This window comes from Balaenoptera acutorostrata, chromosome 6 (assembly GCF_949987535.1).
Source record: "Balaenoptera acutorostrata chromosome 6, mBalAcu1.1, whole genome shotgun sequence".
In the NCBI taxonomy this organism is placed as follows: Eukaryota; Metazoa; Chordata; class Mammalia; order Artiodactyla; family Balaenopteridae; genus Balaenoptera; species Balaenoptera acutorostrata.
Genome location: NC_080069.1, coordinates 35,464,419 through 35,491,545, shown reverse-complemented (window position 1 = coordinate 35,491,545; position 27,127 = coordinate 35,464,419). Strand labels below are relative to the sequence as shown.

The window sequence follows — 27,127 nt, the reverse complement described above, 5'->3', positions numbered from 1 at the left end:
TTCTTTGGAGAAATGTCTATTTAGATCTTCTGTCCATTTTTTGATTGGGTTGTTTGTTTTTTTGATATTGAGCTGCATATACTGTTTGTATATTTTGGAGATTAATCCCTTGTTGGTTGCTTCATTTGCAAATATTTTCTCCCATTCTGAGGGTTGTCTTTTGTTTTGTTTATTGTTTTCTTTCCTGTGCAAAAGCTTTTAAGTTTAATCAGGTCCTAATGTTTATGTTTGCTTTTATTTTCATTACTCTAGGAGGTGGGTCAAAAAGGATCTTGCTGCTATTTATGTCAGAGAGTGTTCTTCCTATATTTTCCTCTAAGAGTTTTATAGTATCTGACCTTACATTTAGGTCTTTAGTCCACTTTGAGCTTATTTTTATATATGGTGTTAGGGAATGTTCCAATTTCATTCTTTTACATGTAGCTGTCCAGTTTTCCCAGCACCACTTATTGAAGAGACTACCTTTTCTCCATTGAATATTTTTGGCTTCTTTGTCATACATTAGGTGACCAAAGGTTCATGGGTTTATCTCTGGACTATCTATCCTGTTCCATTGATCTATATTTCTGTTTCTGTGACAGTACCATACTGTCTTGATTAGTGTAGTTTTGTAGTCTGAAGACAGGGAGCCTGATTCCTCCAGCTCCGTTTTTTTCTCAAGATTGCTTTGGCTATTCAGGGACTTTTGTGTTTCCATACAAACTGTAAAATTTTCTGTTCTAGTTCTGTGAAAAATGCCATTGATAATTTGATAGGGATTGCATTGAATATGTAGATTGCTTTGGGTAGATTTGCATTTTCACAATATTGATTCTTCCAATCAAAGAACATGGTATACCTCTCCATCTGTTTGTGTCATCTTTGATTTCTTTCATCAGTATCTTATAGTTTTCTGAGTACAGGTCATTTGCCTCCTTAGGTAGGTGTATCACTAGGTATTTTATTCTTTTTGATGTGATGGTAAATGGGATTGTTTCCTTAATTTCTCTTTCTGATCTTTCATTGTTAGTGTATAGGAATGTAAGAGATTCTGTGCATTAATTTTGTATCCTGCAAATTTACCAAATTCACTGATAACTCTAGTAGTTTTCTGGTGTCCTATTTAGGATTTTCTATGTATAGGATCATGTCATCCGCAGACAGTGACAGTTTTACTTTTTCATTTCCAGTTTGGATTCCTTTTATTTCTTTTTCTTCTCTGATTGCCATGGCTGGGACTTCAAAACTATGGTGAATAAAAGTGGTGAGGGTGGCCATCCTTGTCTGCTTCCTGATCTTAAAGGAAATGCTTTCAGGTTTTCACCATTGAGAATGATGTTTACTGTATGTTTGTCATATGGCCTTTATTATGTTGAGGTAGGTTCCCCCTATGCTCACTTTCTGGAGAGTTTTTATCATAAGCTGGTGTTGAATTTTGCCAAAATCTTTTTCTGCATCTATTCAGATGATCATATGGGGTTTTTTTGGTTTGTTTTTTAAATATCTTTATTGGAGTATAATTGCTCTACAATGTTGTGTTAGTTTCTGCTGTACAACAAAGTGAGTCAGCTATATGTTTACATATATCCCCATATCCCCTCCCTCTTGTGCCTCCTTCCCACCGTTCCTATCCCACCCTTCTACGTCGTTACAAAGCATTGAGCTGATATCCTTGTGCTATGCAGCAGCTTCCCACTAGCCATCCATTTTACATTTGGTAGTATATATATGTCAATGCTACTCTCTCACTTCATCCCAGCCTCCCCTTCCCCTCCCCACCCCCATGTCTTCAAGTCCATTCTCTACATCTGTGTCTTTATTCCTGCCCTGCCACTGGGTTCATCAGTACCATTTTTTTTATATTTCATATACGTGTGTTAGCATCCGGTATCTGTTTTTCTCTTTCTTACTTACTTCACTCTGTATGACAGACTCTAGGTCCATCCACCTCACTACAAATAACTCAATTTTGTTTCTTGATATGGCTGAGTACTATTCCATTGTATATATGTACCACATCTTCTTTATCCAATCATCTGTCAATGGACAGTTTGGGTTGCTTCCATGTCCTGGCTATTGTAAGTAGTTCTGCAATGAACATTGTGGTACATGTATCTTTTTGAATTACGGTTTTCTTTGGGTATATGTCCAGTAGTGGGATTGCTGGGTCATATGGTAGCTCTATTTGTAGTTTTTTAAGAAAACTCCATACTGTTTTCCATAATGGCTGTATCAATTTACATTCCCACCAACAGTGCAGGTGGGTACCCTTTTCTCCACACCCTCTCCAGCATTTATTGTCTGTAGATATTTTTTTGATGATGGCCATTCTGACCGGTTTGAGGTGATACCTCATTGTGGTTTTGGTTTGCATTTCTCTAATGATTAGATCATATGGTTTTTATTCTTCAATTTGCTCAGGTGATGTATCACATTGATTGATTTGCATATGTTGAAGGATCCTTACATCCCTGGGATAAATCCCACTTGATCATGGTGTCTGATTCTTTTAATGTGCTGTTGGACTTGGTTTGCAAGTATTTTGTTGAGGATTTTTGCTTCTATGTTCATTCATGATATTGTCCTTTTATTTTATTGGCATTTCCCATGAGGTTTTGTTATAGCAGTTTATATATATGTGTGTGTATATATATATATATATATATACACATATACACACACACACACACACACACACATATATATATATATATATACACACACACACACACACACACACACACACACACACACACACAAGTGGTTTTATGCTCCTGGCCTCTTAATTTCAAATGCAATTTCCATTTCTTTAATTTGTACTCTCCTCTTCTTATGTTTGCTGGTTTTGATATCATATTCATGTATGGATGATATCCTGCTTTTACTGTATGTTTGCCTTTACCAGTGAGCTTTCCCATTTGTGATTTTCTTGCTTCTCATTGTGGCCTCTTTTTTTTTTTCCCCTGCCTAGGGAAGTTCCTTTAGCATTTGTTGCAAAACTGGTCTGGTGGTGCTGAATTCTATTAGCTTCTATTTTTCTGTAAAGCTTTTGATTTCTCTATCGAATCTGAGTGACAGTCTTGCTGGGTAGAGTATTCTTTGTTGTAGGTTTTTTCCTTTCATCGCTTTAAATATATCATGCCACTCCCTTCTGGCCTGCAGACTTTCTTCTGAACACTCAGCTGATAAACTTATGGGGATTCCCTTGTATATTATTTGTTGCTTTTACCTTGTTGCTTTCAATATTTTTTCTTTGTATTTAAATTTTGTCAGTTTGATTAATATGTGTCTCCACATGTTCCTCCTTGGCTTTATCCTGTATGGGATTCTCTCTGCACTTTCTGGACTTGGGTGAAAGTTCCTTTCCCATGTTAGGGAAATTTTCAACTATAATCTCTTCAAATATTTTTCTCAGACACTTTCTCTTTCTCTTCTTCTTCTGGGACCCATATAATTTGAATGTTGGTGTGTTTAATGTTTTCCTAGAAGTCTCTGAGACTGTCCCCATTTCTTTTCATTCTTTTCCTTTGTTCTGTTCCATGGCACTGATTTCCATCATTCTATCTTCCAGCTCACTTATCCGTTCTTCTGCCTCAGTTATTTGGCTATTGACTCCTTCTAGTGTATTTTTCATTTCAGTTATTGTATTATTCATCTCTGTTTGTTTGTTCTTTAGTTTTTCTAGGTCTTTGTTAAACATTTCTTGTATCTTCTTGATCTGAGCCTCCATTCTTTTTCTGAGATTTTGCGTCATTTTTACTATCATTACTCTGACTTCCTTTTCAGATAGATTGTCTCTCTCTTCTTCATTTAGTTGTTCTTGTAGGCTTTTTTATCTTGCTCCTTTGTCTGCAACATATTTCTCTGTCATCTCATTTTGTCTACCTTACTGTGTTTGTAGTCTATTTTCCACAGGCTGCTGGATCATAGTTCCTCCTGCTTCTGGTGTCTGCCCCCTAGTGGGTGAGATTGGTCCAGGGCCTGATGTAGGCTTCCTGTTGGGAGGGACTGGTGTCTGCCCTCTGGTGGATGGAGCTGGGTCTTGTGTCTCTGGTGGGCAGAGCTGTGTCAAGGTGTATGTTTTGGGGTGTCTGTGAGCTTAGTATGACATTAGGCAGCCAGTCTGCTGATAGATGGGGCTGTGTTCCCATCTTGCTGGTTGTTAGGCCTGAGGCATTCCAGCACTGGAGCCTGCAGGATGTTGGATAGGGTCAGGCCTTGGTGTTGAAATGGGATCCTCCAGGAGAGCTCACACTAATTAATATTTCCTGGGGCCTCCACTACCACTTCCCTTGCCCCCACAGTGAGCTACATCTGACCCCTTCCTCCCCAGAAGACCCTCCAAGACCCCTACGTAGGTCTTGCCCAGGTTCTTATGGAGGTACTGCTTTGTGCTGGGTCCCAGTGCATGTGCACCCTTGAAGAGTTTCTATTTCCTCCAGCCCTAGGGGGATCCTGCACTCAAGCCCCACTGGCCTTCAAGGCTAAATGCTCTGTGGGTTCTTATTCCCCATGCCTGACCCTCAGACTGTCTTGGAGGGTTATTTTTATGTGGAAATATTCCTGTGTAGCCTGCATGGTTTTCTTTCTTTTCTTTTTTTCCTTTTCTTTTTTTTTTTTTTTTTTTTTTTGGTGCGAAGGCTATTTTTAGTATAGATATCTGCTACCTCTTTCCTTAGAGTATGCTGTCTGTTATCACCTTGATAGGGGGGTTGACTGGTGTTGTGGTGACCATAGCCTGCCCTGGATATTGAGTCGGGCATTCTTTTTCCTCTGTGGTTGTCACTGCTTTGTCAGGGTTGGGTTCTGCTCCCTAGTCGTTGCAGTAGAGGCCCTCAGATCTGTTTCTTAGCTGTGTTTCTGATCTGTGGTGTGAGGTAGGGAGGATTGGAGCACTCCCACTGGGAAAGAAGCCACTGAGTATTCCTCCTCTGGAGGTGTTCACCTGTGGGTATGCTCTGTTTTGTCTCCTTTCACCCATTGTGTGGGCTCACAAAGTACACTGCTGTTGGTACTGCTCTCAGTCCCACCTTAACCATGGTTATGCCAGCAACTGACCCTGGTGACTCAGGCATCATTTTCACCAGGCCACTGGCCCAGATCCACTGAGGTCAGGTCCCAGAACTGCAGTAATTGTGTATCTGGACCCAATATGTGAGATATGGAGGCAGCTCAGACTCTGGCCTGGCCAAACCCCAGCATGTACGTGACCACAAAACCCACAGCTGTTAAAGCCAGACCTGTCTCAGCTGCAGGAGCACTTGTCTATTGGGATGTTCCCAGGTGCTGAATTTAGGAAGCCATCAGAGGAAGTGTAATGCCATGATTTGCACAGCCATAAGGAGAGATTTCAGCTCTTCTTCCTTAGTTGCATGTTCCCTGGAACTCAGCTGTGGTTTCAGCCCCATCTCTGCATGTGGGCCACCCACTGGCATCTGCTCCCAAGGCTGCTGGAGCACGTGAGCTTGTCAAGCAGGAGGATGTAGAGGCGGCAATCAGGCAGGCTGCCCAGGTGAGAGGGTGCTGAGTGGCTATGGGATGCACGAGCCTGTCAGGCAGGAGGGAGTCAATGTGGCAAGCTGGGCAAATGGGCCACCCTGGCGGGAGAGTGCTGAGGTAATGATGGCTGGGGGCATGTGAGCCACTCTGGCAGGAGCCCTTCCTAGTGCCTGTGGAGGCAGGGGCCAGTGCGTGAGGAGAGAGGCTGCAATGGCAGCCCCGCCCTTTGTGCATCACTCAACAATGGCACTTTGCTTCTTTGGTGGTCTGGGCTTCCTCCAGGAGCATTTCTTGTTGTGGAGCTCCTCACTCCTATCCCCTTGAGCTGTCTCCTCACAGCCAACATCATTCCCCTTCCTGGGTCTGCTCTTCAAACCCCACATTCCAACACTCAGCCCTCGTGTGCACCAGTGGACACCAATGGCTGGGGCATGCAGAGCTGTGGCCAGATCATTTGTGTAAACCTCACTCTCTCCTGCCTGCCACAGACTGGTTGCTGCACTATTCTCTGAGCCACCAAATTTCTCCTTCTGCCCCAGCTGCTCTCCCCGCTGCTTCCCCAGATGCGGGAACCTCTTCTCACCTTCAGCTCCCACCCCCCCCAGGGTCACAGGTCACGTCCCACTTCATCTGCTCTTCCTTTTCCCTTCTTCTTTCTTTCATCCTACCTGGTTACGTGGGGATCTTTCTTGTCCTTTCAGGTCCTTTCCTCTGCTAGTGTTTATCAGGTGTTCTGTGAGAATTGTTCCATTTGTAATGTATTCTTGATGCATTTGTGGGGAGATATGAACTCCACATCTTCCTACTCCTCCGTCTTCTTGACTGACTAATCAGCAGTTTGAGTTTTAAACGGCCACTTTTTCCCCTTTTTTAACCTTGGTTTCAGGTTCTACCTAATTTAGCTGATTAGGCTCAGTCTCAGTCATTGTGGTCTGTATTTACATTTCTGATTTGTAGCGATTTGCAAGACAAAGACAGTTGCTTTTAATTCCCCAAAGAACTGGCCTGTCACCTAAATAATATTAAAAGATTGATTTGCCCAACTATGTTTTCTTTAATTTGCTTTTCTGTATCAGTGAGAAGATTTCCAACTAGACTGAAATTTCAGAATTCTATAGTCTAGAACTTTACGGTTTAATTTATCATACCTTCAAAACTTGCATAAGGCATTCAACAAAGACCCTCTTTCTGAGTGCACAGGTTAGACCCAGAGTAAAGTCTCCATTATTTATTTTTATTATCCCCTAAATATTAGCTCTCAGTTTTTACTTTATATTGTAAAGGCTCAGGTAATCCCACTGGTTTCCTTTAGTATGTTTAATTAATATTTCCTTCATATGCCGTCTTATAATATCAAGCAGGGGAAGAATTCCCCAGTGAAACATGTCTATCCCACACAATATAATTAGGCAAAAGAGAGGTAATTATCTTATACAATGCCCATTTAAACATACCAATTTTTATAAACTTTCATCTCAATTCTATCAATTTTGTACCTTTGACTTTAGTTTCCATTAGGATCCAATCAAGTCTTGGTCTTGCAGGAGTTCTAGAATCTTTCCTTTCTTGTGTCCCCCAACCATTTTATCTATTTTGTAGGAAAGACTCTGGGGTCCCCAGAGAGTGGTTGAGCCAAGGGACTCAGGCACTTTTGTCAATCTTTTAACTTGATTAATTGGTCTAACTTTTGCCCCAAGTAATTGTTGGTCAGGTATCTCAGTGTAATTTTACGTGTATAAAATTTATATGTAATAAAATATACATATTTTAAACTGGGGTAAATAGGGCAGACTTGTTTGGGTCTGGCCCTTTAATGTTGAGGACAAGTAGGATATCCCTTTGGCCCATCCAATCTTAGGTAGTCTTGTATCCAATCTTTGATTTATCTCATTAATGTCTGTTTTATATATCCCACTTTAAAATAACCATGTAAAGATTTCTTATTCATTTAGGAGAAGTCCCTTTAAAATTTCCACCTTGTTGGGAAAAAATTTCTAGACTTTTCCTTCAGTTTTTTCCCCTGTTACTTAACCTAATTAACAATAATTACTCTAATGTTTTTATTAGCATCTGTAAGACCCACTGAGGGGAAGCAGAGACCACAAATAAGGTTTCCCAAACCAATTTTTTGGGTTTGTTTGAAACTAAAGGAGCTTTTAGGTTAACCATTATATGTCTAATTTCCAAAATTTTTCCCCCCATAGGAGCCAATAAAACAGCTGTTGATAATGAGAGCTCTCTAAAAAATTACCAATTTAGAAGTTTCTCCAATTTGAAGGATCCATCATCTGGCCATAAATGAGGTATACCTTAATAGTGACTCAAACCAATAAGACGCAAGAGGCCTCCCCACAAGGCAGTGTAAAGGATGCTGCCTAAATAAGATCCAGAAAGTTTACTCCCAAAAGTAGTTTAAGAAAGTAATGGTCTTTGTGGTACAGGCTGACACAATGAAGGTTAAGATGGCAAAAAGCCCCTGAGAGTTGGTACAGTCAGACAAAAGACTGCTCAGAATCCCAGTCTATTTGAATGGTTGCCAAATGTACACCATATAAGTACTTTTGTATGGTAGTGACCAAGTTCTCAAAACATACACACACACACACTGAAGAATATCAGATAGAACACTTACATTTCAAAGACACAGGAAGCGAAATGCAAGTTTCCCCTAGAAAGCCTTTTGTTTTTTTGAAGTCAGAATTCTGAAAAGAGGTTTTTATCAAGCCAGCTTTTTCTAACTTAACTGCATATGCAATAAAAGAGCCCTATCTTAGTCATTTTTAGGGCAAGATTTTCCTTAAGTCCCAAGTAAGTAAGCGCTTGTAAATGCAAATTTTGTATGTACATAAACCTGGCCAGGGTATCAGTAGGAGGCTGGAAATCTGTTGTTCCTTTTTCTTTTGTATTGAAAGCTAAGTTCCCCATTCTGAGTTCAATTTGTGAAGATCACTTTTATTTTGACAAACTCTATTAAAGTAGCCAATTCAAGGAAGACAGGTTAGTCTTCCACCTAATTACCCAGTCCAACTTTTACTCAGTGTTTTTTACCTGAGCAAAGTCTTCCCAGTCTTTCAACTGAGGATAAACCACTCAGTGTTTAAACTGAGCAAAATCTTCCCAGTGTCTTTTAAGTGAGGCTAACCCACTTGAGCAAAATTCTTCCCAGTGTTTTTCTACAGAGGATAAGCTCTCAGTGTTTACACTGAGTAAAAATCTTCCCAGTACCTTTCACTGAGGATGACCCATGTACTTCTCCTTGAAACCAAGTTTCAAGGATAACCTACTACTCAAGAGAAGAGTTTAACACCACTGAATAAAACTTAGGATCATCAACCAAAACAGGAGATCCAAGAACCAGGAGAGACTCACCCAAATTCATCTGGACTCTCTGAGAAAGCGGACAGGCCCAAGAAGCCTCTGCTGGTGCCAAGACTCTGGATCCTCATAGAGTTCAGGCAAAGAAGAAGAGTCTGCTCTGGGCCCCTTCATTGGTTGCCAAGACTGCTGACTGAAAAAAATGCACAACCCAAAAGGAGAATTATGTTTTATTTGGCAGATTTTCTGAGGACTTAAGCCCAGAACACAGCCTGTCAGATCACTCTGAGGAACTGCTCAGAAGACCTAAGGGAGGAGTCAACAAAAACCAGGTAGTCAGAACATCAAAAGATTACTATTAACTAAAGAAAACTAGACATCTCAAGTTAAGGACTTTAGCACATTTCTACGTATAAGAAGATGAAAGAATCTGGGCTCCTTGAAATCATTCCCTTGATATGCACCTTAACTCTAGAATCAGTACTCTGTTTTTCTCCATCCCGAATCCCCTCAGGGTGAACAGTTGAGGGTTCCTGCTTTGATGTCTGACTTGATGGCTGCAACAGCCTTTGTTTACTGATATGGCAGGGAACATTTTTCATCCACGGGTAAGAAATTGAGGAGAAAATTAACATAATTCATGATATAAAACCATTACAATATTAAAAATTCCCAAATGTCAAACAAACATAAGTACCCTTGACCTGTAAAATGGAAGATGCCAAAGAAGGGAAAAAAGAAACAATAAAGAAAATGTAGAAAATAAAGCATAAAATAAGATGGCAGAGATCAATAACAATAGAACAATAATTAAATCAATCAAGGTAAATGTTATCATAAGATTTTTAAATGAAAAAAAAAAAACCCCATCAAACAAAGCATATTGAAAATAAAGTAATAGACAAAATTTAGAGAGCAAACATGAATGCAAAGAAGACCTGTTAGGTAGTTAGTCAGACATTAGCAGCAAGGAGGTGACAGTGGTGAGAAAGACAAAAAGAAGAAATTGGGTCACACACCCAACCATCTGGGGACGCTCCCAGACATTAGCAGCGAGGAGGTGACAGTGGCGAGAAAGAAAAGAAAAAGAAATCGAGGCACACCCAGCGATCTGGGGACTCTCCCTTGACTCCACCCAGAATGGGCGAAACTATGGTCGTGTGGTGGGCAGCTTATCCTGATAAAGAGAGGCACAGTAACACGAGGGGACTTCTCCAGGCTGTGCATGCCCAGACCAGACAGGTGTATAACCTATAGTAAACCCAAACTCATTATACCATAATTACAATAAATTACATGTGGTTTTGCCCCTCCCCCCACCCAGTAGGAATTTCTTGGGGATTCAAGGGTGAGAGCATGCGCAGCAGTAAACTTGTTACATAGCTCAGGACTATCAATCAAATAATGATCCCCTGTCACTCACCCCCACCTCCCTGCAAAATGCTCCTTAAAAGCGCTCTTAGGCCTTTATAGGAATGCTGCTTTCAGTTTGCAGAAACAGCGCCCACCCCCACCCCCAAGAGTGTACCTTTGCTTCGATATACTTTGCTTTGGGCTTGCTTAACTTCGCTGAAATAGCCCGCTGTCAGAAACAGCCTGCTCTTTCTCCTCTCTCTCCCTCTCTGAGAGTGTACCTATGCTTAAATAAACTTTGCTTTGTGCTTAAGCTTAACATGGTAGTCTGCAGTCCTTTGCTTACTATCATGGAACCAAGATAGCTGGTCCAGGCCTTCCACTGACCTCCTCGGTTGAAGCTATTTTGTTACAAAGCATGTCCACCCGGTGACAGACCTAAGTCTAAATTTTGATAAAAGGTTGAATTAAGGTGAGAATATCATATGGGAAGAAAAGACTGTAGGAACAATAGTAGATGTAGAAAATATGTTTGTGAAAGTGCACATTCATGGCAATATAGCCAAATAAACTCACATGCCCACGTTCCCACTAAAACTGTATAAAATTATGACCAACAAGCAGAGAATACACATTATTTTAAAGCTCTCATGGGGCATTAAGACAAATTTACCATGTGAATCCTTCAGTGAATCCTGTGTTACTGCTAAGGGATAGAGAGTGGTGTCATAAGGGAATTTTGTGTAAGACTCTAAGCTCCCTTTCTATATAGTTCAGGCTGGACTTGAAGCTTCAGGGGCCTGGGAGGATGGGGCAGGGAAGGCAAGGAACACTCAGAAAAGAGAATACATACATAACACACTAGGGATATCTGAAGAGGCTGCTCAAGACCTGACTCAGCCCCAAGGGTTTGACCCCTAGTCCTACTATTCACCCTACAGCCCTTTAGGGTCAGGACCTTGGCTCACCCTAACCCATTCTTAGCTTCTGGATATAGTATGAGTGCACATGTCTGAATGTTCATGTTCTCTCAAAATTTACATGTTGAAACCCTAACTCCTAAAGATAGGAGGTAGTGCCATGCAAAAGTGCTTATGAGCTTTCATGAATGGGATTAGTGCCTTACAAAAGAGACTCCAGAGATATCTCTAGTCTCCTCTCATCATATGAGGATACAAAGAGAACCAGGAAGAGAACTCTCACTACGAGGTGACCATGCTGGTGACTTGATCTTGGGCTTCCCAGCCTCCAGAACTGTGATAATAAATGTCTGTTGTTTTTAATCTACCCAGTCTATGGTATATTGTTATAGCAGACCTAATGGATTAAGACCACATATTTCAAAATTTATCTGGAGAGTGGGGACTGTCTTATCATTGCAAAATAAGAAGTTGGGTTGAAACAACATATGACAGATTTTTTTAACTAGAAAATTATGGATTATTGGATTTGAAAGTACTGGATTTGTTAAGGAAAGATGAGTGCATATATGTGTGTGCATGTTTGCAGTGTGTCCCAAAAGTTTTTGTGCAGTTTAAAGATTTACTAACTCCAGATTTATAAACGCTACAAACTTACAAAAATATCATTTGAAGGTTTAACTGTTACCAGATGCAAGTCTGTGTGCCTGACGCACAGTGAGGCTAAATACTGAAACATCAGAGTTTGGAGCAGAGAAAGGTTTACACAGTGCCATGCAAGAAGACATGTGGCTCATGCCCAGGAAAAACCCCAAACTCCCTGAAGGCTTTCAGCAAAGCCTTTTTAAAGGCAAGGTGAGGGAGGGGCATGGCTAATTGTTGCAAATATCTTGGTGTTGGATCCTTTGTTCTAGCAGCTGTCCAGATGGGTCAGATCCTGGTCAGGTCACATGTTCCTGTAACCCTCCAATAAAACAATTATTATTCTCTGTTCTGCAACTTTTTATCTCCATGAATGGGCTCTTAAAAGTCAGAGCCTTAGAAATAGGCTATCTTGTATATTTCAGGCTATATGCAACATTGTTTTACAAAAAGTGCAGAGCCAGCCTGGGTCACAGGGATGGACACAGTTAGCTAGGACAACAAAGCATAAAGATTAAAGATTAATCTAGAAACAATAAATGCTGGCGAAGGTGTGGAGGAAAGGGAACACTCTTGCACTGTTGGTGGGAATGTAAATTGATACAGCCACTATGGAGAACAGTATGGAGGTTCCTTAAAAAACTAAAAATAGAACTACCATATGACCCAGCAATCCCACTACTGGGCATATACCCTGAGAAAACCATAATTCAAAAAGAGTCATGTACCAAAATGTTCATTGCAGCTCTATTTACAATAGCCAGGACATGGAAGCAACCTAAGTGTCCATCATCGGATGAATGCATAAAGAAGATGTGGCACATATATACAATGGAATATTACTCAGCCATAAAAAGAAATGAAATGGAATTATTTGTAGTGAGGTGGATGGAGTCTGTCATACAGAGTGAAGTAAGTCAGAAAGAGAAAAACAAATACAGTATGCTAACACATATATACGGAATCTAAGGGGGAAAAAAAAAAAAGGCCATGAAGAACCTAGTGGCAAGATGGGAATAAAGACACAGACCTACTAGAGAATGGACTTGAGGATATGGGGAGGGGGAAGGGTAAGATGTGACAGGGTTAGAGAGTGGCATGGACATATATACACTACCAAATATAAAATAGATAGCTAGTGGGAAGCAGCCGCATAGCACAGGGAGATCAGCTCGGTGAAAAAAAAAAAAAAAAGATTAAAGTAAAAAAGATCAAAAGTGGAGTCAGATTTGTTCTTCCCTATTACATAACTACTTATAATTCTTTCATACTTATGAATTGTGAAAAATAAATTATTTTAATTTTTGTGTGTAGGTCCCTCTGATAGAAAATGAGGCAAAACATACACTATTCAAAATTCACAAAACTAAATAAGTGTAAAAGAAATTCAAGTTCTATCCCTGGGTTTATACAAGACACAACATGATGTGGGAAAGTTGGAGCTGAGGACAAAGGAAATCCTGAGTGTAAAAATTGCTGTGAAATAGCCAGTCTTCCAGGGTCAACTTAAGATTTTCAAGAGTTATAAAATTGGTGGGCCTCAAGTAAAGATCTCTAATGGATGAAGGAACCAGGTTCCAGATGGAATGAATAGAAAATTGGCTAAGGTCTCTCTGACAGGATGAGAGTAGTTGGAAGGAGGGATCTGGAAGCCCCAGGAGGGTGCAGGTGTCTGTGGGGCTGGATGGGAAGGAGGGGCAGTGATTCAGCCTATTTGTCTTATTGCCCCCTCCCCCACACTCAGGAGCCCTTTGTGACAAGGCCACAGCTCTGTGATGCAGGCCTGGGGTTCTGCCATCAAGTGAACTCCCAGTGCTCTGTTGCCTAAGGGCAGCAATGCAATTCAGAAGATGGAGACTCTCTTTTCTTTGAAAAACATTGTTGCTATCTGGCTGAGATCCAGCCCCACTTCCTGGGTGATTGATATCATCCTTGCGTTCCTGTGTGGACTGGGGCTCTTCCTAATGTTACTCCCCTGCTTCCAGAGTAATCCATTCTTAGCACCACCTAGGAAACATAGAAATATCAGGAAGGTAAGAAACCTTTGGCTTAATCCCAGCAGAGATTATCTCTTTTTTTCTTATTCTTATTTCCACTTTTCTAAACCACCTAGAGAGACTCCTGAAATGGGAACTCTCAGAGAGGTATAGAACATCATCCTTCTAGGGAAAAGACAGGGCAGAGAGGGGTTAGAGTGGGCATGAAGATTTCTAGGCCAAGATCTTAGACCAGGAGTTCAGGTATGGTAGAGGGCTCCAGGGCAAGTCCCAAATGCAGTGGTCAAGAACTGGATTACTAAGAGTTCAATCTCTGCAGGAAGGCTGACCCCTGAGCCCTGGTTCACCAGCCACCTTCCCACAGCAGGTGTCTCAAGTGAGACTTTCCTCTGTGTTGGGGCTAATCTAAGGGCAATGCTGAGCCCCTGAAAGCCTCAGAGCAGAGGCTGGAGTGGAGGTCTGGCCTTGGGAAGCAGAATCCCATCTGACAAAGCTCACGTGAGCATTTAGGTCCGAGAACGTGTGTGTTTCTTTTTTTTTTTTTTTAACATCTTTATTGGAGTATAATTGCTTTACAATGGTGTGTTAGTTTCTGCTTTATAACAAAGTGAATCAGTTATACATATACATATGTTCCCATATCTCTTCCCTCTTGCATCTCCCTCCCTCCCGCCCTCCCTATCCCACACCTCTAGGTGATCACAAAGCACAGAGCTGATCTCCCTGTGCTATGCGGTTGCTTCCAACTAGCTATCTATTTTACATTTGGTAGTGTATATATGTCCATGACACTCTCTCTCTTTGTCACATCTTACCCTTCCCCCTCCCCATATCCTCAAGTCCATTCTCTAGTAGGTCTGTGTCTTTATTCCTGTCTTGCCACTAGGTTATGCATGACCTTTTTTTTTTTTCCCTTAGATTCCATATATATGTGATAGCATACTGTATTTGTTTTTCTCTTTCTGACTTACTTCACTCTGTATGACAGACTCTAACTCCATCCACCTCACTACAAATAATTCCATTTCATTTCTTTTTATGGCTGAGTAATATTCCATTGTATATATGTGCCACATCTTCTTTATCCATTCATCCGATGATGGACATTTAGGTTGCTCCCATGTCCTGGCTATTGTAAATAGAGCTGCAATGAACATTTTGGTACATGACTCTTTTTGAATTATGGTTTTCTCAGGGTATATGCCCAGTAGTGGGATCGCTGGGTCATATGGTAGTTTTATTTTTAGTTTTTTAAGGAACCTCCATACTGTTCTCCACAGTGGCTGTATCAATTTACATTCCCACCAACAGTGCAAGAGTGTTCCCCTTTCTCCACACCCTCGCCAGCATTTATTGTTTCTAGATTTTTTGATGATGGCCATTCTGACCAGTGTGAGATGATATCTCATTGTAGTATTGATTTGCATTTCTCTAATGATTAATGGTGTTGAGCATTCTTTCATGTGTCTGTTGGCAATCTGTATATCTTCTTTGGAGAAATGTCTATTTAGGTCTTCTGCCCATTTTTGGATTGGGTTGTTTGTTTTTTTCTTATTGAGGTGCATGAGCTGCTTGTAAATCTTGGAGATTAATCCTTTATCAGTTGCTTCATTTGCAAATATTTTCTCCCATTCTGAGGGTTGTCTTTTGGTCTTGTTGTTTATGGTTTCCTTTGCTATGCAAAAGCTTTTAAGTTTCATTAGGTCCCATTTGTTTAATTTTGTTTTTATTTCCATTTCTCTAGGAGCTGGGTCAAAAAGGATCTTGCTGTGATTTATGTCATAGAGTGTTCTGCCTATATTTTCCTCTAAGAGTTTGATAGTGTCTGGCCTTACATTTAGGTCTTTAATCCATTTTGAGTTTATTTTTGTGTATGGTGTTAGGGAGTGTTCTAATTTCATACTTTTACATGTACCTGTCCAGTTTTCCCAGCACAACTTATTGAAGAGGCTGTCTTTTCTTCACTGTATATACTTGCCTCCTTTATCAAAGATAAGGTGACCATACGTGTGTGGGTTTATTTCTGGGCTTTCTATCCTGTTCCATTGATCTATGTTTCTGTTCTTGTGCCAGTACCAAACTGTCTTGATTACTGTAGGTTTGTAGTATAGTCGGAAGTCAGGGAGCCTGATTCCTCCAGCTCCAGTTTTCGTTCTCAAGATTGCTTTGGCTATTCAGGGTCTTTTGTGTTTCCATACAAATTGTGAAATTTTTTGTTCTAGTTCTGTGAAAAATGCCATTGGTAGTTTGATAGGGATTGCATTGAATCTGTAGATTGCTTTGGGTAGTAGAGTCATTTTCACAATGTTTATTCTTCCAATCCAAGAACATGGTATATCTCTCCATCTGTTGGTATCATCTTTAATTTCTTTCATCAGTGTCTTATAATTTTCTGCATACAGGTCTTTTGTCTCCTTAGGTAGGTTTATTCCTAGGTATTTTGTTCTTTTTCTTGCAATGGTAAATGGGAGTGTTTTCTTAATTTCACTTTCAGAAATTTCATCATTTATGTATAGGAATGAAAGAGATTTCTGTGTATTAATTTTGTACCCTGCTACTTTACCAAATTCATTGATTAGCTCTAGTAGTTTTCTGGTAGCATCTTTAGGATTCTGTATGTATAGTATCATGCCATCTGCAAACAGTGACAGTTTTACTTCTTCTTTTCCGATTTGGATTCCTTTTATTTCTTTTCTTCTCTGATTGCTGTGGCTAACACTTCCAAAACTATGTTGAATAATAGTGGTGAGAGTGGACAACCTTGTCCTGTTCTTGATCTTAGTGGAAATGGTTTCAGTTTTTCACCATTGAGGACGATGTTGGCTGTGGGTTTGTCATATATGGCCTTTATTATGTTGAGGAAAGTTCCCTCTATGCCTACTTTCTGCAGGGCTTTTATCATAAATGGGTGTTGAATTTTGTCAAAAGCTTTCTCTGCATCGATTGAGATTATCATATGGTTTTTCTCCTTCAATTTGTTAATATGGTGTATCACATTGATTGATTTGTGTATATTGAAGAATCCTTGCATTCCTGGAATAAACCCCACTTCATCATGTTGTATGATCCTTTTAATGTGCTGTTGAATTCTGTTTGCTAGTATTTTGTTGAGGATTTTTGCATCTATGTTCATCAGTGATATTGGCCTGTAGTTTTCTTTCTTTGTGACATCTTTTTCTGGTTTGGTATCAGGGTGATGGTGGCCTCATAGAATGAGTTGGGGAGTGTTCCTCTCTTTGCAATATTTTAGAAGAGTTTGAGAAGGATAGGTGTTACCTCTTCTCTAAATGTTTGATAGAATTCGCCTGTGAAGCCATCTGGTCCTGGGCTTTTGTTTATTGGAAGATTTTTAATCACAATTTCAATTTCAGTGCTTGTGATTGGTCTGTTCATATTTTCTATTTCTTCCTGGTTCAGTCTTGGCAGGTTGTGCATTTCTAAGAATTTGTCCATTTCTTCCAGGTTGTCCACTTTATTGGCATAGAGTTGCTTGTAGTAATCTCTCATGATCGTTTGTATTTCTGCAGTGTCAGTTGTTACTTCTCCTTTTTCATTTCTAATTCTATTGATTTGAGTCTTCTCCCTTTTTTTCTTCATGAGTTTGGCTAATGGTTTATCAATTTTGTTTATCTTCTCAAAGAATCAGCTTTTAGTTTTATTGACCTTTGCTATTGTTTCCTTCATTTCTTTTTCATTTATTTCTGATCTGATCTTTATGATTTCTTTCCTTCTGCTAACTTTGGGGTTTTTTTGTTCTTCTTTCTCCAATTGCTTTAGGTGCAAGGTTAGGTTGTTTATTCGAGATGTTTCCTGTTTCTTGAGGTAGGCTTGTATTGCTATAAACTTCCCTCTTAGAACTGCTTTTGCTGCATCCCATAGGTTTTGGGTCATCGTGTCTCCATTGTCATTTGTTTCTAGGTATTTTTTGATTTCCCCTTTGATTTCTTCAGTGATCACTTCGTTATTAAGTAGTGTATTGTTTAGCTTCCATGTGTTTGTAATTTTTACAGATCTTTTCCTGTAATTGGTACCTAGTCTCATAGCGTGGTGGTTGGAAAAGATACTTGATATGATTTCAATTTTCTTAAATTTACCAAGGTTTGATTTGTGACCCAAGATATGATCTATCCTGGAGAATGTTCCATGAGCACTTGAGAAAAATGTGTATTCTGTTGTTTTTGGGTGGAATGTCCTATAAATATCAGTTAAGTCCATCTTGTTTAATGTATCATTTAAAGCTTGTGTTTCCTTATTTATTTTCATTTTGGATGATCTGTCCTTTGGTGAAAGTGGGGTGTTAAAGTCCCCTACTATGATTGTGTTACTGTCAATTTCCCCTTTTATGGCTGTTACTATTTGCCTTATGTACTGAGGTGCTCCTATGTTGGGTTCATAAATATTTACAATTGTTACACCTTCTCTTGGATTGATTCCTTGATCATTCTATAGTGTCCTTCTTTGTCTCTTGTAAGAGTCTTTTTTTTGAAGTCTATTTTGTCTGATATAAGAATTGCTACTCCAGCTTTCTTTTGACTTCCATTTGCATGGAATATCTTTTTCCATCCCTTCACTTTCAGTCTGTATGTGTCCCTAGGTCTGAAGTCGGTCTCTTGTAGACAGCATATATATGGGTCTTGTTCTTGTATCCATTCAGCCAGTCTGTGTCTTTTGGTGGGAGCATTTAATCCATTTACATTTAAGGTAATTATCGATATGTATGTTCCTATTCCCATTTTCTTAATTGTTTTGGGTTTCTTATTGTAGGTGTTTTCCTTCTCTTGTGTTTCTTGCCTACAAAAGTTCCTTTAGCATTTGTTGTAAAGCTGGTTTGGTGGTGCTGAACCCTCTCAGCTTTTGCTTGTCTGTAAAGGTTTTAATTTCTCCATCAAATCTGAATGAGATCCTTGCTGGGTAGAGTAATCTTGGTTGTAGGTTTTTCTCCTTCATCACTTTAAATATGTCCTGCCACTCCCTTCTGGCTTGCAGAGTTTCTGCTGAAAGATCAGCTGTTAACTTTATGGGGATTCCCTTGTGTGTTATTTGTTGTTTTTCCCTTGCTGCTTTTAATATGTTTTCTTTATATTTAATTTTTGATAGTTTGATTAATATGTGTCTTGGAGTGTTTCTCCTTGGATTTATCCTGTATGGGACTCTCTGAGCTTCCAGGACTTGATTAACTATTTCCTTTCCCATATTAGGGAATTTTTCAACTATAATCTCTTCAAATATTTTCTCAGTCCCTTTCTTTTTCTCTTCCTCTTCTGGGACCCCTATACTTCGAATGTTGGTGCATTTAATGTTGTCCCAGTGGTCTCTGAGACTGTCCTCAGTTCTTTTCATTCTTTTCTCTTTATTCTGCTCTGCGGTAGTTATTTCTACTATTTTGTCTTCCAGGTCACTTACCCATTCTTCTGCCTCAGTTATTCTTCTATTGATCCCTTCTAGAGTATTTTAAATTTCATTTATTGTGTTTTTCATCGTTCCTTGGTTCCTCTTTATTTCTTCTAGGTCCCTGTTAAATGTTTCTTGCATTTTGTCTATTCTATTTCCAAGATTTTGAATCATCTTTACTATCATTATTCTGAATTCTTTTTCAGGTAGACTGCCTATTTCCCCTTCATTTGTTAGGTCTGGTGTGTTTTTACCTTGCTCCTTCATCTGCTGTGTGTTTTTCTGTCTTCTCATTTTGCTTATCTTACTGTGTTTGGGGTCTCCTTTTCACAGGCTGCAGGTTCACAGTTCCTGTTGTTTTTGGTATCTGTCCCCAGTGGCTAAGGTTGGTTCAGTGGGTTGTGTAGGCTTCCTGGTGGAGGGGACTAGTGCCTGTGTTCTGGTGGATGAGGCTGGATCTTGTCTTTCTGGTGGGCACGTCCACGTCTGGTGGTGTGTTTTGGGGTGTCTGTGGCCTTATTATGATTTTAGCCAGCCTCTCTGCTAATGGATGGGGCTGTGTTCCTGTCTTGCTAGTTGTTTGGCAATAGGGTGTCCAGCACTGTAACTTGCTGGCCATTGAATGAAGCTGGGTCTTGGTGTTGAGATGGAGATCTCTGAGAGATTTTCACCATTTGGTATTACATGGAGCTGGGAGGTCTCTTGTGGACCAGTGTCTTGAAGTTGGCTTTCCCACCTCAGAGGCACAGCCCTGATGCCTGGTTGGAGCACCAAGAGGCTTTCATCCACACGGCTCAGAATAGAAGGGAGAAAAAGTAGAAAGAAAGAAAGAAAGAGGATAAAATATAATAAAGTAAAAGAAAGATAAAATAAAATAAAGCTATTAAAATAAAAAATAAGAAAAAAAATTATTAAGAAAATATTTTTTGAGAAAAACATTTTTTTTGGTTTTTTAAAATAAATTTTTTAATTTTTTAAAATAAAAAATAAGAAAAAAATTATTAAGAAAAAATTTATTAAGAAAAAAATTTTTTTAATTTAAGTAAAAAAACAAAAAATGGACAGAACGAACCCTAGGACAAATGGTGCTAGCATAGCTATACAGACAAAATCTCACCCAGCAGCGCACACATACACACTCACAAGAAGAGGAAAAGGGGATAAAATAATATATCCTGCTCCCAAAGTCCACCTCCTCAATTTGGGGTGATTCATTGTCTATTCAGGTATTCCACAGATGCAGTTACATCAAGTTGTTTGTGGAGCTTTAATCCGCTGCTCCTGAGGCTGCTGGGAGAAATTTCCTTTTCTCTTCTTTGTTCGTACAGCTCCCAGGGTTCAGCTTTGGATTTGGACCCGCCTCTGCGTGTAGGTCACCTGAGGGCATCTGTTCTTCGCTCACACAGGGCGGGGTTATAGGAGCAGCTGCTTCGGGGGCTCTGGCTCACTCAGGCCGGGGGCGGGAAGGGTACGGATGCGGGGCGAGCTTGCAGCGGCATAGGCCTGCGTGACATTGCAGCAGCCTGAGGCGCGCCGTGCTTTCTCCCAGGGAAGTTGTCCCCGGATCATGGGACACTGGCAGTGGCGGGCCGCACAGGATCCCGGGAGGGGCGGTGTGGAGAGTGACCTGTGCTCGCACACAGGCTTCTTGGTGGCGGCGGCAGCAGCCTTAGTGTCTCATGCCTGTCTCTGGGGTCCGCGCTGATAGCCGCGGCTTGCGCCCGTCTCTGGAGCTCCTTTAAGCGGCACTCTGAATCCCCTCTCCTCGCGCACCAGGAAACAGAGAGGCAAGAAAAAGTCTCTTGCCTGTTTGGCAGCTCCAGACCTTTTCCCGGACTCCCTCCTGGCTAGCTGTGGTGCACTAACCCCTTCAGGCTGTGTTCACGCCACCAACCCCAATCCTCTCCCTGCGATCCAACCGAAGCCCGAGCCTCAGCTCCCAGCCCCCACCCGCCCCGGCGGGTGAGCAGACAAGCCTCTTGGGCTGCTGAGTGCTGCTCGGCACCGATCCTCTGTGCGGGAATCTCTCCACTTTGCCCTCTGCACCCCTGTGGCTGCGCTCTCCTCCATGGCTCCGAAGCATTCCCCCTCTGCTACCTGCATTCTCCGCCTGTGAAGGGCTTCCTAGTGTGTGGAAACCTTTGCTCCTTCACAGCTCCCTCCCATTGGTGCAGGTCCCATCCCTATTCTTTTGTCTCTGTTATTTCTTTTTTCTTTTGTACTACCCAGGTACATGGGGAGTTTCTTGCCTTTTGGGAGGTCTGACGTCTTCTACCAGCGTTCAGTGGGTGTTCTATAGGAGCAGTTCCACGTGTAGATGTATTTCTGATGTATCTGTAGGGAGGAAGGTGATCTCCACGTCTTACTCTTCAGCAATCTTCTCCTTCTCACGTGTGTGTTTCTTGATCAGAGGAACAGTGACAGAAGAAATCTATGGTGATTAAAACTTAAAAAATCCTTCTTTGCACTCTTCAAAGAAGAAAAACTGAAAATATTGTTATCCACTTTAAACATAAGTAAAAGGGGAGAAAAACCCACAGAGTTTTAGTTAAATGTAGAAAGTCATTTTGTTCATGAACACAGCTTGCCTAGATAGAGGACAGTGAGAGTTGGGTGTTAGCCCCTCATTTTTTCTTATCTCTCAGCATCAAGTAGAGCTGAAGGGGAGGAGCCGGAGTAGGAAGAAAAGTAGATCTTTGAAAGGTAAGCCTTTGCCATTCAGCCCTGCATGCCCCCAAGAGTTAGCTTCCATCTCTCCTAATCCTGAGGGCCCAGCTTCATGGTCTCTGAGGATGCCAGTGGCAGAGCCTATTCTTCAGGAAACAGAGCCTTGGGGAGGCTCCTGGGAAGGAGATCAGAGCCCAGATACTTCCCAGAAATTTGTACTTAGAATGAAGCCATGAGGACCTAGAAATGAGGTATGTGGACTGTGGTGGACCATTGATGCCTGGGTTGGGAAGTAGAACCTCCAAGTCCAACTGTGGACAAGTTGTTTAACTTTGCTCAGATTCCTCTGTGTGATGACCACTGACCTTTCTCCCCTACAGGGCAGTTGTAAGGGCTACAGGGGTTAATTAACGTGGAAGCACTTGGCAAAGGACAACCCTTGTCAAGTGAGTCTTACCATCACTGTCAGGGACATGTGGCCTTGGACACTGATACTTGGGCTCCAGAGTCTAATCCTCCAAAGATTTCCCTTAAAGGGCCATTGCACTCAGCCTCCTGAAAGACTCTTAGGCCTCTGCCTTCACCACCATGACCCAGTCTCCTGATTTCCAGCTTGCAGAGATTTCCTGGAAGAACTGGAGGGGACTCACAACCTGGTTTCACTTCTGCAAAGGTAAAGAATCTTTCCCCTTCTCTCCTGGGTCGTCCTTCCTCCCAGAGCCTATAATGTGACCCCAGTCCTGGGAGGGGGAGCCATGGGAGGGTGTGGCTAAAGCCCTAGGGTGAGGGAGAGCAGGAGCATTATGAAGTCAGTGTGGGGGCAGAGGAGGGTTCCTGGGCTGCAGGTGCCCACCCCTGCCTGGCCTGTCCAGCCCTCCTGGTCCCATCTGCTCTTCTGCAGCTGCCTGGGGAGGCTCCCTGGCAAGGGCGACTTTCATCAGCTCTCATGTCAAGACCCTCCTGGTGAGATGTGCAAAGCAGTGCCTGCTGGAGCCCACCAGCCATGCAAGGAGCCTGTGGAAGATACTGCTCCTGCCACGTCCCTATTGGCTCCTCTGACCAAGTGCCGTCTACATCTGGCCTCTTCCACTTCTCCAGGCCCAACGACCTCCTCAGTTTCTGTTCATCCACACACATCCCTGAGTGCCTCTCAGTCAGTAGAGCCTTTTCTTCCACAGGATAGCCTTTCACCCCTGCCACTTGCTCTTTCCTCTCCCCCATCATGTCCGCCTGATTCAGAGGCCTACCCTCTGACAGCTTCCTCTGCCCTACCACCACCAGACTCAATTCTGACTCTTACTCAGTGTGACTCTTCAATGGCACTACCACGGGACACTGTCCCACAGAGCATGTCTCCACATACTCCTTGGTCAGCTTCTGTCATCCCAGCCATCTCAGGCCTTGATCACTCAAGCTGTCCCATTTCAGCCCTGTCCTGGTGGCAGGCAGCTGCCAAATCCTTGTGCCTATCAACCTCATCACAGTGCAAGTCCCAAAAAAAGCACCTTTCCCACAACCCACCAGAGGCCTCATTCTGGGTAGGCCTTACAGACAGACAAGTAGAGGTGAGTAGCCCTCCTTTGCTCAGCTCTGATGACCAGAACCTCCTGGAGATACAAGTCACAAAGAGAGTTGAGATCGAGATTCGGAAGGAAAAAGAAAACAATGGATCACATCTAAAACAAATGAGCCCAGACTGCCACCTGAATTCTTTGGGGAACATGCTGAAATCACTAGGTACTGAGCAGGGCACTACAACCCCCCAACTTTTCTGGAGCACAAAAGACAAACCAGAGCAACTGCCTTGTCTTCAGCAGTTCTCATATCCCAACGTCTTGGGGGACCATCTACAGCAGAAATATAACCAGTTTTTCTGGGGTCTCCCTTCTCTGCACAGTGAATCCTTGGTGGCTACTGCCTGGATCTCTGAGAGCTCTTCGGCACCACAGTCTCCTTCTTTCTTATTCAATGGAATTTCGAATGCCTGCCCAGTTCAAATGCAAGCTAAAATATCTCCACTGCTTTGCCAGTTCCAGCCCCTGTCCCATCTAGAGTTCCAATCTCAACACTTTATTCCAACAATACCTCAATTCCAGCCCCCACTTCTGGCTCAGGTCCAAACCCAGGCACATCTCAAATCCTCTCTCCAAATCCTACCACCTTCTTCTCTACCCCAGATTAGGGCCTGTGGAGTACCTTGCCCTACAGCCCAGAATAAGATACAATTTCTTACCCCAACTGAGATTCAACATTCAGAATGGTCCTTGTTGCAGAAGCAACTAGAAAATGGGTGGGCTTTATCTTCTGTAGTCAAAAGATCTCAGGAACTTTTTAGTGTCTTCACTTCCAACATTCCTGAGGACAGCTGGGCTGCCTCCATCCTTCCTGAGACTTTTCCAATCAGTCCTGAGCTCCGGAAGCAACTGGAACAACACCTCCAAAAGTGGCTCATCCAACACCGGTGGGAGCTGCCCCAAAGGATCCAAAAGTCTTTAGAGATAAGGCAGCTTCAGGGAGAATTACCAGGGACATGCCAGGCAAAGGACAAGCAGGGACCCTCACAGCCCTCTTCGTTTACAGGTGAAAGCAACAAGGATGCACAGAAGATGGGGTTCCGGCTAAGTCAGGAACTAGGCAAGGGCCTGGGACATATTCTGGGGAAGGTCCCAAAAGATCTATCCAGAAGCTTAGAAAGCTCCCTAGTGAAGTTTCAGGGGATGAACTCTGAGGAGTCAAAAAGTGACTTGAGGCTCTTGAGGAATGACTCAGGAATTGATTTACTAAGGAGCTTAGACAAGAATCTAGAAAACATTTTGAAAGGCCATTTGGGCAAAAAGTTGGGGCAGATCAATAAGAGTTTGATTCCTGTGAATGTGAGTCAATCCTGCCTTGCTCTCGAGCATGCTTCTCCCAAGTCCGATATTCACATGGAAACCAGAAATCTAGGAATCTTGAAGGGTTGTGAACCCTGCATGAACACCTCCCGTAGGGTTTCCTTCCTTGATCCAGACACTCAAGAGGTGCTGGAAGCACATATTATAAGGTTTTTGGTAAAGCACAGGTGGACCCTACCCCTCAAGGTCCTCAAGCCCATAAATCTCTTTAAGTTGAAAAAGTTTCAACCCTCCACCATTCTGCAGTTTGCCTTTTCCCCTTCAGCCACCTGTGTAACTGGGTCCCACTCAACAGTCAAGTTTGCTGAGTTCCTGGGAAAACCTCCTCAGTCTCCTCATTCAAGAGGAAAGGTGATAACAGAAGAGTCAGTTCCTACCCTGGTGAGGCCTCTCCTTGTCCCCTCACCTGTGTGTAAGGAAATCCAGAGTGCCCTGGGAGGGATTCCATCTGGTGACTACCATGGGCCCTCAAAAGCTTCTCTGACTGGACAGGAGGGCAGGCCACCTTCTCAGTCCCTCACACTCAGCCTTGTGGGCAGAACCTGGAAGAGTGAGACTGTGGAATGGGCCAAGAGGGACAGCCTAGAGCCAGGTCCAAGTTCAGCAATGGTCAGGAATGAGCCAAGAGAGGTGAGTGGTGGTCAGGCCTCACGAGACCCCTGCCATAGGGTAACAGTGATGGAGGTGAACTTAGGATCCCAATCTTTGAGAGGTGAAGAGGCCAGGGAGGCTGTGGAGGCCAAGGAGTCCCCTGCTCTTCAACCACAGTCTAGTGTTATCTTGGAAAGCAAAGGGTTGACAAAATCCCAAACCACAAATGTACATATGAGGAGTTTAGAGGTGCCAGGGACCAGTAAAAGTTTCCTACTACCGAGAATGTCTGTTTTCCAACATCCAGGTGAGCCATGCCTTAACATGGAGGTTGCTAGTGAGTTTAAGTCCAAAGTAAATGTACAGTCAGACAACCAGCTTCAGAACTTTCCCAAACACATGTTCCTTGCTGCAGACAACTTGGCTTCTCAGGTGCCTCAGTGCCATCCCCAGAGAGTTCCCACCAGAGACAGATTAGCTTTCCAGGAGCCAAGTGGCCTTATGGCAGCCCAAAGGAGCAACCTAGGGCAGCAGGAGCCCAAAACTTCAAAACTTCAGGACTCATGGAAGAGCCAGAGCAAGATGATTGCCCCTACTTACAAAAGAGAGGACTGTAGGAGGCATAAACCAGGAGAGCAAGAAGAAGGGTTTAAAGAATTAGGTACCTCTCAAGCTGGAAGTATGAGCCGCCCTGCCCAGGTCAGGGGAATAACAGACTGTGTTGGGAGCAAATGTCTCCAGCTTATGCCAGAGAAGAAACATAGCCCTCCAGAAAACCTCTTCAGAAAAAGGATGAGGCTGTTTTTAAAGTGGATTTCCCCCAATAAAAAAGTCAATGGTCAAGATGCTCTGCAAAAATTCAAGCCCATATCAGCCACTGCCCAGAGCCATGGATCAGTCAAAAGCAGATCAATCTTGAAGAGTGAGACTGCTGAGGCTCAGGCACTCATGACAGCTGTTGGACAGATCCTAGAAGAAAAAAGAGCAATTCACCATGGACTTCATGCCACAAAGTTAAATGAACACAAACAGGAATTCCAAGCCCCAGTATGTGGGTGTTTCTGCTATCATAGGCTTACCTCCTACCCAGAGCAAGGGAGAATGATGGGTTATATAGCCTGCAGTCATCAAGCCACCTCCAAGGGCCAGAGTTGTTCTATCAGGGAAAGGGAAGTCAGACACCAACAGAGTTTGAAAAGTGTAAGATTCGACGATGAGAAACTGGGCCTAAGGTGCCTCCCATCCTCGCCCCCCAAGAAGAGTTTGTTTCCAGTTAGTACCTGCCAGCATGGGCCAAGGATTCCAGGTGCTCCAGCCTGCCATCAACACTGTCCAAGGCATTGTCATCTTTGGGGAGGTGTCTTGCATGGTCAACAGTAAAATCCTTCTTTAGTCTTCCCTTTAGTAGGAAAACATGTCTCCAAGTAAAAATTCAGTCCATGTAGAGAAAATGATTTTCTCATTAGCACATCCAAGATATTTAATGTTCCCCAATACATATATATATATAAATTTTTTTCTCATAAGAGCATCGTGTAATGGCTGCTGTCTGTGCTGTGCACTTTGTCTTCTAGAAGGGAGGGGCATGGAGGGAGTTTGACAGTAGCATCACAGGCTTGCTCCTTGTCTCGTGTCCCTTCACTGTACCTTATAATACTGTCATTACACAAACCAAAACTACTCTAACAATGAGATAGGAAAAACCTATGAAGCCCACACCCAAGGATCTGGTTTAACCAGTCTTTCTCCTTCTTCTATGCTACTTTGAACTTTATGCAACTGTAGTGGATAGGTTTACACGATAGGGCCGGACATTCCAATTCAGACTCCAGGAAGTGTCAGAGCCAAGTGGATGGAAGTCTGGGGGAAATAGAGTATG

The 27,127-nt window shown here is 42.4% G+C and overlaps 1 protein-coding gene across 1 annotated transcript; it reads left to right on the top strand.

Moving 5' to 3' along the window:
* The first annotated feature begins 22,566 nt into the window (after nucleotides 1-22,566).
* Nucleotides 22,567-26,628, top strand: LOC102998790 (spermatogenesis-associated protein 31A6-like). Its single transcript, XM_007177010.2, has one exon. The coding sequence runs from the start codon at nucleotides 22,567-22,569 to the stop codon at nucleotides 26,626-26,628; it is 4,062 nt and encodes a 1,353-aa protein (XP_007177072.2).
* The last annotated feature ends 499 nt before the right edge of the window (nucleotides 26,629-27,127 follow it).

Bases quoted from the DNA above. Each gene is read 5' to 3' on its own strand.
- LOC102998790 (XM_007177010.2), top strand. From the start codon at position 22,567: ATGAAGTCAGTGTGGGGGCAGAGGAGGGTTCCTGGGCTGCAGGTGCCC.